At 42.8% G+C, this 12400-nt stretch overlaps 1 protein-coding gene across 3 annotated transcripts in view; it reads left to right on the top strand.

The window, feature by feature from the left end:
* The window catches only part of NALCN (sodium leak channel, non-selective), an 850352-nt gene that overhangs the window by 709495 nt on the left and 128457 nt on the right, over nucleotides 1-12400 (top strand). For all 3 annotated transcript variants that reach the window (XM_073664203.1, XM_073664204.1, XM_073664206.1), the window contains 2 exons: nucleotides 10297-10398; nucleotides 10835-10904. In XM_073664203.1, coding sequence (XP_073520304.1) covers nucleotides 10297-10398; nucleotides 10835-10904 — 172 coding nt within the window. The remainder of the gene's footprint in view (nucleotides 1-10296; nucleotides 10399-10834; nucleotides 10905-12400) is intronic.

Below are 12400 nucleotides of genomic sequence, written 5' to 3' on the forward strand. Positions count from 1 at the left end.
GTACTCACTTTTGTTGCCAGCGGTTTAGAAATGAATGGCTGTGTGTTGAGTTATTTAGAGGGCAGCCCAAATTACACTGTTATACAAGCTGTACACTGACTACTTTACATTGTATTGAACTGTCATATCTTCAGTGTTACATAGTTACATAGTTTATATAGTTACATAGATACATAGTTTATAAGGCCGAAAAAAGACAAGCGTCCATCCAGTTCAGCCTATTTCTTGTGCACTGCAGCTATTCCGCAGCGTTGATCCAGGGGAAGGCAAAAAAAAAAAACATGCGGTATAGGCCAATTTACATCATTGAGGAAAAATTCACTTCCCGACACCAATCTTGCAGTCAGATTAAATCCCTGGATTAATTAACTAAGCATAAGATGTAATTCTATTGTTCTCAAGAAAGGCGTCCAGGCCTCTCTTGAACTCATTAAGTGAGTTGGACATCTCCCAGAGAGTTCCAGAGTCTCACGGCTCTGACCATAAAGAATCCCCTTCTATGCTGGTGCAGGAACCTCCTTTCCTCCAGACGCATAGTGTGCCCCCTCGTCTTTGTCACCATCCTTGGTATAAACAGGTCATGGGAGAGATCTCTGTACTGCCCCCTGATGTATTTATACATGTTTATGAGGTCTCCCCTAAGCCTTCTCTTTTCCAACGTAAATAGGCCTAATTTTGACAACCTCTCTGGGTATTCTAGTCCCTCCATTCCCTTTATTACCTTAGTCGCCCTCCTTTGTACCCTCTCTAGCTCCAATATGTCTTTCCTGAGCACCGGAGCCCAGAACTGTGCACAATATTCTAAGTGCGGCCTTACCAGCTCTTTATACAGAGGAAGAACAATGTTCTCATCATATGCCCCTACTCCTCTTCTGATGCATGCCATGACTCTATTTGCCTTCACAGCTGCTGCCTGACACTGGGCACTCCAATTTAATTTGCTATTAACCAAGACGCCCAGGTCCTTCTCCATGTCAGATTTCCCCAACGGTTTCCCATTTAATATGTATGGGTGACTGCTGTTTTTCTTTCCCATGTGCATGACCTTACATTTATTGGCATTGAACCCCATTTGCCATTTTTTGGCCCAACTCCCCAATTTATCTAAATCCTCCTGTAGCTGTGCCCTATCCTCATCTGTATTAACTACTTTACAAAGTTTAGTATCATCTGCAAATATTGCTATTTTACTATGCAACCCTTCCACTAGATCAGGGGTCTCAAACACGCGGCCCGCGGGCCGCATGCGGCCCCTGAGGCTGCTTTATGCGGCCCGCAGGCACAGACCCCTTGACGATCCCGACCTGGTCCAGGAGGAGCCGCCGACAGCAGCGCTGCATTGCCGCACAGAGACTGTTTCCCAGCACTGCATTTCCAATGCCAGCCGCTGGCCAATCAGAGGCCAGCAGCTGATATCTGCGTGTCGGCGCAGCGAGTATGACGTCATTGCCATATGCAGATGTCAGCTGCTGGCCTCTGATTGGCCGGCGGCTGACATTGAAAATGCTGTGCTGGGAGACAGTCTCTGTGCGGCAATGCAGCGCTGCTGTCGGCAGCTCCTCCTGGACCAGGTCGGGATCGTCAAGGGGTCGGACTCTGTGGTGCCTGCGGGCCACATCTGCAGGAAGGCCGCCGAGGGAACGGAGGACAGGTGAGAATCATCTTTTTTTTTTTCTATTTTATGTGTGTGAAGAACAGCACAGGGGGCACAGAGCCACAAGAGGGGACCTGGATGGGGCACATAGCCACAAGAGGGGGACCTGGATGGGGCACATAGCCAAAAGATGGGGACCTGGATGGGGCACATAGCCACAAGAGGGGACCTGGATGGGGCACATAGCCACAAGATGGGGACCTGGATGGGGCACATAGCCACAGGATGGGGACCTGGATGGGGCACATAGCCACAAGATGGGGACCTGGATGGGGAACATAGCCACAGGATGGGGTCCTGGATGGGGCACATAGCCACAAGATGGGGACCTGGATGGGGCACATAGCCACAAGAGGGGACCTGGATGGGGCACATAGCCACAAGATGGGGACCTGGATGGGGCACAGAGCCACAAGATGGGGACCTGGATGGGGCACATAGCCACAGGATGGGGACCTGGATGGGGCACATAGCCACAGGATGGGGACCTGGATGGGGCACATTGCCCCAAGATGGGGACCTGGATGAGGCACATTAGTACAAGATGGGCGCCAGGATGGGGAACGTTGCCACAGGATGGGGACCTGGATGGGGCACATAGCCACAGGATGGGGACCTGGATGGGGCACATAGTCACAGGATGGGGACCTGGATGGGGCACATAGCCACAGGATGGGGACCTGGATGGGGCACATAGCCACAGGATGGGGACCTGGATGGGGCACATTAGTACAAGATGTTTTCCATTATTACTATATGATGCTAATTGTAAGACAATATTACTGTATGTGGCCAATTGGGGGAAATAAAATTGTAAAAAAAATAAAAAATAAAATAAAGCATGAAAAAATATTGGGCACTAAAAATGCTGTTTTATATGTAAACTAAAGTAAACACGAAAAAGTGCACGTTTATTATCGCCACATCCATAACGACCCAAGCCATAAAAAAATAAACACGGCAAAAATGTTCAAAAGGTGTATATAAAAAAAATGGTATCACTAAAAATGTCACATTGAACAAAGAATGCGGCCCCCCAAATTAAATTTTTTTCCATGTGCGGCCCATATACCCAGCCGAGTTTGAGACCCCTGCACTAGATCATTAATAAATATATTAAATAATATAGGGCCCAAGACAGACCCTTGAGGCACCCCGCTAGTAACCCTGACACACCCTGAGCTTACTCCATTGATAACCACCCTCTGCTTTCTATCACTCAGCCAGCTATTTACCCACTTGCACACATTATCCCCCAGACCAAGCATTCTCATTTTATATACCAACCTTTTGTGTGGCACGGTATCAAACGCTTTGGAGAAGTCAAGGTATGCAACATCCACTGACTCTCCCCGGTCCAGCTGTGAGCTCACCTCCTCGTAGAAGGCGATCAGGTTTGTTTGGCAGGAGCGATCCCTCATGAATCCATGTTGATATGGAGTTAGACAGTTATTATCATTAAGATATTCTACAATAGCATCTCTAAGAAATCCTTCAAACAATTTACCCACAACAGACGTTAAGCTGACTGGTCTATAGTTCCCAGGGTCACTTTTAGACCCCTTTTTGAATATTGGTACCACATTTGCTTGGCGCCAGTCTAGTGGGACAGTCCCTGTCCATAAAGAGTGCTTGAATATAAGATACAGCGGTCTGTCTATCACATTACTTAATTCTTTTAGTACCCGGGGGTGTATGCCATCTGGGCCTGGTGACTTGTCTATTTTGATATTATTTAGGCGTTTCTGAACTTCCTCCTGGGTTAGGTGGGTGATATTTAGCGGAGGGTTTACTTTATCACTCTGCATTTCCTCCGATAAATTGTTTTCTTTTGTGAAAACAGTGGAGAAGAAGCTATTGAGTAGGTTTGCTTTACCCTCATCGCCCTCTATGATTTTACCCAGGTTATTTTTCAATGGGCCAACTCCATCAGTTTTAATCCTTTTACTGTTTATATAGTTAAAGAACAGTTTGGGATTCGTTTTACTTTCCTTGGCAATTAGTCTCTCTGTCTCCTCTTTTGCTATTCTTATTTGTTTCTTACAGATTTTGTTTTTTCCCCTATAAGATATTAGCGCTTCCTCGCTGCCTTCTTGTTTAAGTTTACCGAAAGCCCTTTTTTTGTTTTTCATTGCCCTCTTGACTTCCTTATTTAGCCACATTGGCTTCCTCCTATTCCTAGCCCTTTTATTCCCATAAGGTATGTACCTTCTACAGTGACTATGTAGGACTGTTTTGAAAATTTCCCATTTTCTATCCGTGCTCCTATTACTAAAGATACTATCCCAGTCTATAAGGTGAAGGGCATCTCTTAGCTGATCAAACTTTGCCCTCCTGAAGTTCAGTGTTTTTGTGACTCCCTTGCTGGGCACCCTACTAAAGCACATGTGGAATTGTATAATGTTGTGGTCACTATTTCCCAGGTGCTCCCCAACCTGCACCTCAGTTATTCTGTCTGGCCTGTTAGTTAATATTAAGTCTAAAAGGGCCGTCCCTCTAATTGGTTCCTGCACAAGTTGTGACAAATAATTGTCTTTGATAATTGACAGAAACCTGTTTCCTTTCTGAGATCTACAGCTTTCGGTTTCCCAGTCTATATCGGGGTAGTTGAAGTCCCCCATAATAATCACCTCGTTATTTTTTGCTACTTCGTCTATTTGTCTCATTAATAGACTTTCCGTGGCTTTAGCTATATTTGGTGGTTTATAACAGACTCCTATGATAATTTTATTATTGTTTTTTGCCCCATGTATCTCCACCCATAAGGACTCGACCTCCTCATTTCCCTCCCATACATCCTCCCGTATTGTAGGCTTTAGACACGTCTTTACATATAGACAGACACCACCCCCTTTCCAACTTCTTCGATCTCTTCTAAACAGACTGTAACCCTGTAAGTTAACTGCCCAGTCATAGCTTTCATCTAACCATGTCTCGGTTATTCCCACTATGTCATGGTTACCTGTAGATATTTCTGCTTCCAGTTCATCCATCTTGTTTGTCAGGCTCCTGGCATTTGCTAGCACGCAGTTTACACGATTTTGTTTTGTTCCAATCTTCTCCCTGTGGATTGTATTAGAAATTTTCTTACCTCCCTTCCAAGTATCTTGTCTTGGACCTTCTTTGTCGCACTTCATATCTTTCATTAGTATGTTCTCTGGTTGCATGTTCGTGTCTGGCATTTTTCTTCCCATCCCCTCTTCTTCTAGTTTAACGCCCTCCTGATGAGTGTTGCGAGTCTCCTGGCGAATGTGTGTTTCCCGGGTTTGTTGAGGTGTAGCCCGTCTCTGGCAAGGAGTCCGTCATAGAGGTAATTCACACCGTGGTCCAGGAATCCAAATCCTTGTTGTCTGCACCATCGTCTCAGCCAGTTGTTCACATCAAGGATCATGTTCCATCTCCTGACGCCATGCCCGTCAACTGGAAGGATAGAAGAAAAAACTACCTGCGCATCCAGTTCTTTTACTTTCTTCCCCAATGCTTCAAAGTCCTTGCAGATTGTCGGTAGGTCCTTCTTTGCCGTGTCATTGGTGCCAACATGTATCAGAAGAATTGGGTGGACATCCTTGGAACTGATGAGCTTCGGTATTCTATCGGTAACATCCTTGATCTTCGCCCCTGGGAGGCAGCATACTTCTCTTGCGGTTATGTCCGGTCTGCAGATAGCTGCTTCTGTTCCTCTCAGTAGTGAGTCTCCCACCACCACCACTCTTCTTCCCTTCTTGGCTGTCCTTTTTCTTGTCACTTCTGGGTGTTTCTGGGTGCTCTTTTCTTTTGTTGTCCCATGAAAAGATATAATAAAATATTGCCAAAAATGTGAGCGGTGTACTCACTTTTGTGAGATATTGTACATACCAGTAGTATTGGTCTTAGCCTTCGTCAGGGGGCTAGGTCCAAAACGTGCGTTGGGGTTCGGAGCCATACCATAGCAGCTCCCTACAATTGATGGTAATTACACAGTATACTTGATAATGTATAGTATGTAATATGTAATGTTAGATGTTATTCCTGGTTTTGTTGATCTCTTCTGACAAGACACCTTTTCATTTCATTTCAATATCTTTCTCATGATTTTTTCTGAGCCAATAATGAATTACTAGCACCTGTGCACTTTACATTGAGGTCTGTGCAATTTTGTCAACATGATTTCATTACTACCGTTGGTGCACCTTTTATAATGGCCTATAGCAATCATGTTTGTTGTTGTCTAATATTATATGCTGGTTTATGTAACTTTTTTTATGTGTTAGTTACTGTTTTTATATTATGTGAGCGCTTTCTGTGCCACCACATGCCCATATACACCGCAATAAAGGTATTTTTAATTTTATAAAATCTACTTGTACTGTATCCTTTGACCGCTTATCGGTTTCTTTTTCATTGGTTCTAGTATCTACCGAGTGGTCTCCACTCTAGTCCGCTAGTCTAGTTGCTATGATTGAACTGACATATGTAAAATTATGTTAATATATATATATGCCATATGCTTTTGTCCTTAACTAAATTGGTTGAGCTTTTTATGATGCATGTTTTAGAAAACATGCAAGTAACCTGTTTTATTTAATGGGTGCAGAAATGGTTCAGAAACTCTGCAACATCAAAAACTCACCAAAAGCTCATCATGGGAACATGGCCTTATGGTTACATACAGCAGGGAAAAAAGTATTTAGTCAGCCACCAATTGTGCTAGTTCTCCCACTTAAAAAGATGAGGGAGGCCTGTAATTTACATCATAGGTAGACCTCAACTATGAGAGACAAAATGAGAAAACAAATCGTGAAAATCACATTGTCTGATTTGGAAAGAATTTTTTTTCAAATTTTGGTGGAAAATAAGTATTTGGTCAATTACAAACAAGCAAGATTTCTGGCTCTCACAGACCTGTAACTTCTTCTTTAAGAGGCTCCTCTGTCCTCCACTCATTACCTGAAGTACTGGCACCTGTTTGAACTTGTTATCAGTATGAAAGACACCTGTGCGCAACCTCAAACAGTCACACTCCACACTCCACTATGGTGAAGACCAAAGAGCTGTCGAAGGGCACCAGAAACAAAATTGTAGCCCTGCACCAGGCTGGGAAGACTGAATCTGCAATAGTCAAGCAGCTTGGTGTGAAGAAATCAACTGTGGGAGCAATAATTAGAAAATGGAAGAAATACAAGACCACTGATAATCTCCCTCGATCTGGGGCTCCACACAAGATCTCACCCCATGGGTTTAACATGATCTCAAGAACGGTGAGCAAAAATCCCAGAAACACATGGGGGGACCTAGTGAATGACCTGCAGAGAGCTGGGACCAACGATACACAGGCTACCATCAGTAACACACTACGCCACCAGGGACTCAGATCCTGCAGTGCCAGACGTGTCCCCCTGCTTAAGCCATTACATGTCCGGGCACGTCTGAGGTTTGCTAGAGAGCATTTGGATGATCCAGAAGAGTATTTGGAGAATGTCATATGGTCAGATGAAACCAAAGTAGAACTGTTTGGTAGAAACACAACTCATTGTGTTTGGAGGAGAAAGAATGCTGAGTTGCATCCAAAGAACACCATACCTACTGTGAAGCATGGGGGTGGCAACATCATGCTTTGGGGCTGTTTCTCTGCCAAGGGACCAGGACGACTGATCCGTGTACATGAAAGAATGAATGGGGCCATGTATCGTGAGATTTTGAGTGCAAACCTCCTTCCATCAGCAAGGGCATTGAAGATGAAACGTGGCTGGGTCTTTCAGCATGACAATGATCCCAAGCACACCGCCAGGGCAATGAAGGAGTGGCTTCGTAAGATGCATTTCAAGGTCCTGGAGTGGCCTAGCCAGTCTCCAGATCTAAACCCTATAGAAAACCTTTGGAGGGAGTTGAAAGTCCGTGTTGCCCAGCGACAGCTCCAAAACATCACTGCTCTAGAGGAGATCTGCATGGAGGGATGGGCCAGCATACCAGCAACAGTGTGTGCCAACCTTGTGAAGACTTACAGAAAACGTTTCACCTCTGTCATTGCCAACAAAGGATATATAACAAAGTATTGAGATGAACTTTTGTAATTGATCAAATACTTATTTTCCACCAAAATTTGAAAAAAGTTTCTTTCCAAATCGGACAATGTGATTTTCAGGATTTGTTTTCTCATTTTGACTCTCATAGTTGAGGTCTACCTATGATGTAAATTACAGGCCTCGCTCATCTTTTTAAGGGGGGGAACTTACACAATTGGTGGCTGACTAAATACTTTTTTTCCCCACTGTAGGAGCTACTGTATATGACTGAGACTTTCATTTAAAATAAGCTCTGGAGGCAGATTCTTAAGGAAATCTACAGTATGTCCGGCCCATAGATCTTAAAAGCTCATTTACATGTTAAGAGAAACATGGATTTCTTTGGAATAAGACATCGGATGGCAAATATCAAGGTATAATTTTATTCAGCATTCTATGACCTGCATGCCCATATAGACGGTGTAGGAGGGTTGATTCTACTGACAGATGCACTTTAACTAATTGGAAACAGTCGTCTATTATATCTGTTTTCAAATGATAAAGGGGTTCTCTCATTAAAACAAGTTGCTTCCTAAAGACACTTCTGAAATCTTCAATTGGCCAAACATTTTTATTCCATGCTATGGAGTATTATTTCCCCGCCATTCAAATAAATGGCTGCCTATGTAATGAATACTGTAGATGGATGAGGTGGCCAGAGCCAGTAGCGTTACTAGATCGTTGAGAAGAGGGTTCACGAAGGGGACCCCCATTTTGCTTAATAGGGATTATTGAAAAGAGACTTACCATTTAATTTTAAATGATTTAACATATAGTAATAATAAGGGTACAAATAATTTATAGTGATGCTATACCACATATACAGTGAGGAAAATAAGTATTTGATACACTTCTGATTTTGCAAGTTTTCCCACCTACAAACAATGGAGATGTCTGTAATTAATATCACAGGTACACTTCAACTGTGAGAGACAGAATCTTAATTAATTTGCATTTTATTGCATGAAATAAGTTTTTAATACAATAGAAACAAAGAACTTAATATTTGGTACAAAAAGCTTTGTTTGCAGGTAAAGAAGTCAGACATTTCCTGTAGTTCTTGACCAAGTTTGCACAAACTGCAGCAGGGATTTTGGCCCACTCCTCCATAAAGATCTTCTCCAGATCTTTCAGGTTTCGGGGCTGTTGCTGGGCAACATTGAGTTTCAGCTCCCTCCAAAGATTTTCTGTTGAGTTCAGGTCTGGAGACTGGCTAGGCCACTCCAGGACCCTGAAATGCTTCTTATAGAGCCACTCTTTAGTTGCCCTGGCTGTGTGTTTTGGCTCATTTACATGCTGGAAAACCCAGCGACGACCCATCTTCAATGCTCTTACGGAGGGAAGGAGGTTGTTGGCCAAAATGTCGCAATACATGACCCCATCTATCCTCCTTTCAATACGATGCAGTCGTCCCATCCCCTTTGCAGAGAACCCCCCCTAAAGTATGATTTTTTTTTCCCCATCATGCTTCACGGTTGGGACAGTGTTCTTGGGGTTATACTCATCCTTCTTCCTCCAAACACGGCGAGTGGCATTCTATTTTGGTCTCATCTGACCACATGACCTTCTCCCATACCTCCTCTGGATCATCCAGATGGTCATTGGCAAACTTCAAACGGGCCTGGACATGTGCTGGCATGACCAGGGGGACCTTGCGTGCCCTGCAGGATTTTAACCCGTGACGGCGTAGTGTGTTACCAATAATATTGTTTGAGACTGTGGTCCGAGGTTTTCTTCAGGTCATTGACCAGGTCCTCTCGTGTAGTTGTGGGCTGATTTACTCTCAGAATCATCCTTACCCCACAAGGCGAGATCTTGCGTGGAGCCCCAGACTGAGGAAGATTGACAGTCATCTTGTGTTTCTTCCATTTTCTGTTGTGCCAACAGTTCTTACCTTCTCACCAAGCTGCTTGCCTATTGTCCTGTAGCCCATCCCAGCCTTTTTCAAGTCTACAATTTTGTCCCTGGTGTCCTTAGACAGCTCTTCGGTCTTGGCCATGGTGAAGAGGTTGGAGTGATTGATTGAGTGTGTGGACAGGTGTCTTTTATACAGGTAATGAGTTCAAACAGGTGCAGTTAATACAGGTAATGAGTGCAGAGTAGGAGGACTTCTTAAAGAAAATCTAACAGTTCTGTGAGAGCCAGAATTCTTGCTGGTTGGCAGATGATCACATACTTATTTCATGCAACAAAATACAATTTAATTATTTAAAAACAATACAAGGTGATTTTCTGGATTTTTTTTAAGATTCTGTCTCTCACAGTTGAAGTGTACCTACGATAAAAATTACTGACCCCTCCATTCTTTGTAGGTGGGAAAACATGCAAAATTGGCAGGGTATCAAATACTTATTTTCCCCACTGCATGTTTCAAAAACCATTGCCTTTGTATTACTTTACAACACTAACTTAGAAATACATGGCCTTGAAAAGGAAAAGAAAACTATTCTGCCTCTTTTTTTGTTGCTGCATATTTTTGTGACCCATATGACATAAAATATATGTTTCCATTTGTAATATCTTCTAGCAGACTACTGAGTCTCTGTATCTTTTCATGTTTTACAGTCTAATTTATTTTCCTTTGCAAATCATTTCTTTCAGAGCATGCACAAGGCAGCGCATGCTGAGTGGCTCTTTTGAAGGGCAGCCTGCCAAGGAAAGATCAATCCTTAGTGTGCAACATCATATACGGCAAGAAAGAAGGTAACTTTAGGAATAAAGTAGCACATTTCCTCTGTTTTTTTTTCCCTTCACTTTCTACCTAAAGAAAGTAGCACAATTTCGGCTTCTTTTTCATACATTACAGAACCTAATATAACTACTACATTACCTCCCATTAAATACACTGTCGTAAGACTCGTCATTATAAATGTCACTCTTTTCACATGCAACAGGACTATCAATTTAAAGATCAAAGAAAAGATTGTTTTCTTTGTTCGAGCAGATTATACATCATTTTACAAGGACGTAAGCCTTTAACCCCCAGCCTTTATAAGTGACTTTCTTTTGAAATGCCTCACTTAGCCATGAGCCCCATTCTTTATTTCTTTTTCAGACATTCTCCATGCCTGCAAGTCAAGGCTTGATCAAACTTGTTTCCCTTTAGTGTTATTCAATGCAATTTTGTTGATTGTTGCAGGTCACTAAGACATGGCTCAAACAGTCAAAGAATCAGCAGGGGGAAATCTTTGGAAACACTAACACAAGACGTGAGTTTCATCATTGCCCCTTTGTTCATAGGAAGCATTGTAGTATAGTCTAATAGCATCTGTTCATTTGTTGTTTTATTTTCTGTGAGTCACTGTGCATTTTATTTGTTGTTGACCAGTACTATTGCTAGAAGAAATGGATAGCCCTATTGGGATTATCCACCTTTTACGCGGTTTTCAGTGTCAGCCTCAAATGCTCATGTGTACATTGATCAGATCCTCATGTACCATTTCTGTCAAGTCTTTAGTAGTTACTTGTTGATAATGGGACGCATACATTCATGGCCGGAAGTGTTGACACCCTTTAAATTGTTCCAGAAAATTATATATTTCTCCCAGAAAATTATTGCAATTACAACTGTATTGTTATACCCATGTTTATTTCCTTTGTGTGTATTGGAACAACACAAAAAACTGAGGGGAAAAAAAGGCAAATTGGACATAATTTCACACAAAACCCCCAAAATGGTCCGGACAAAATTGTTGGCACCCTCAACTTAATATTTGGTTGTACACCCTTTGGAATAAATAACTGCAATCAATAACTTCCTATAACCATCAACAAGCTTCTTACAACTCTCAACTGGAATTTTGGACCACTCTTCTTTTGCAAACTGCTCCAGGTCTCTCATATTTGAAGGGGGCCTTCTCCCAACAGTAATTCGAAGGTCTCTCCACAGGTGCTCCATGGGATTTACATCCGGACTCATTGCGGGCCACTTAAGAACTCTCCAGCACTTTGATTCCATCCATTTCTGGGTGCTTCTTAAATTATGTTTGGGGTAATTTTCTTGCTGGACCCGACCCATGAACTAAAACGCAAACCCAGATTTCTGACACTGGCACTACATTGCTACCCAAAATCCTTTGATAATCTTCAGATTTCATGATGCCTTGCACACAGTCATAGCACACAGTGCCAGAGGCAGCAAAATGACCCCAAAAGATCTTTGAAACTCCACCATATTTGACTGTAGGTACTGTGTTCTTTTCTTTGTAGGCCTCATTCTGTTTTTGGTAAACAGTAGAATGATGTGCTTTACTAAAAAGCTCTATCTTGGTCTCATCTGTCCACAAGATGCTTTCCCAGAAGGATTTTGGCTTACTCAAGTACATTTTTGCAAACTGCTTTTTTATGTCTTGTGTCAGCAGTGTGGTCCTCCTGTGTCTCCTGCCATAGCATTTCATTTCATTCAAATGTTGACAACTATTTCGTACTGACAATGAGGCACCCTGAGCCTGCTGGACAGCTTGAATTTCTTTGGAACTTGATTGGGGCTGCTTATCCACCATCCGGACTATTCTGCGTTGCAACCTTTCATCAATTTTTCTCTGCCGTCCACGTCCAGGGAGATTAGCTACAGTGCCATGGGTTGTAAACTTCTTGGTTATATTGTGCACAGTGGACAAAGGAACATCAAGATCTCTGGAGATGGACTTATAACCTTGAGATTGTTGATATATTTCAACAATTTTGGTTCAAAAATGTTGGTTCT

This window comes from Phyllobates terribilis, unplaced genomic scaffold, assembly GCF_046119375.1.
Source record: "Phyllobates terribilis strain yellow unplaced genomic scaffold, ASM4611937v1 Scaffold_2__4_contigs__length_985480577, whole genome shotgun sequence".
Taxonomy (NCBI): domain Eukaryota; kingdom Metazoa; phylum Chordata; class Amphibia; order Anura; family Dendrobatidae; genus Phyllobates; species Phyllobates terribilis.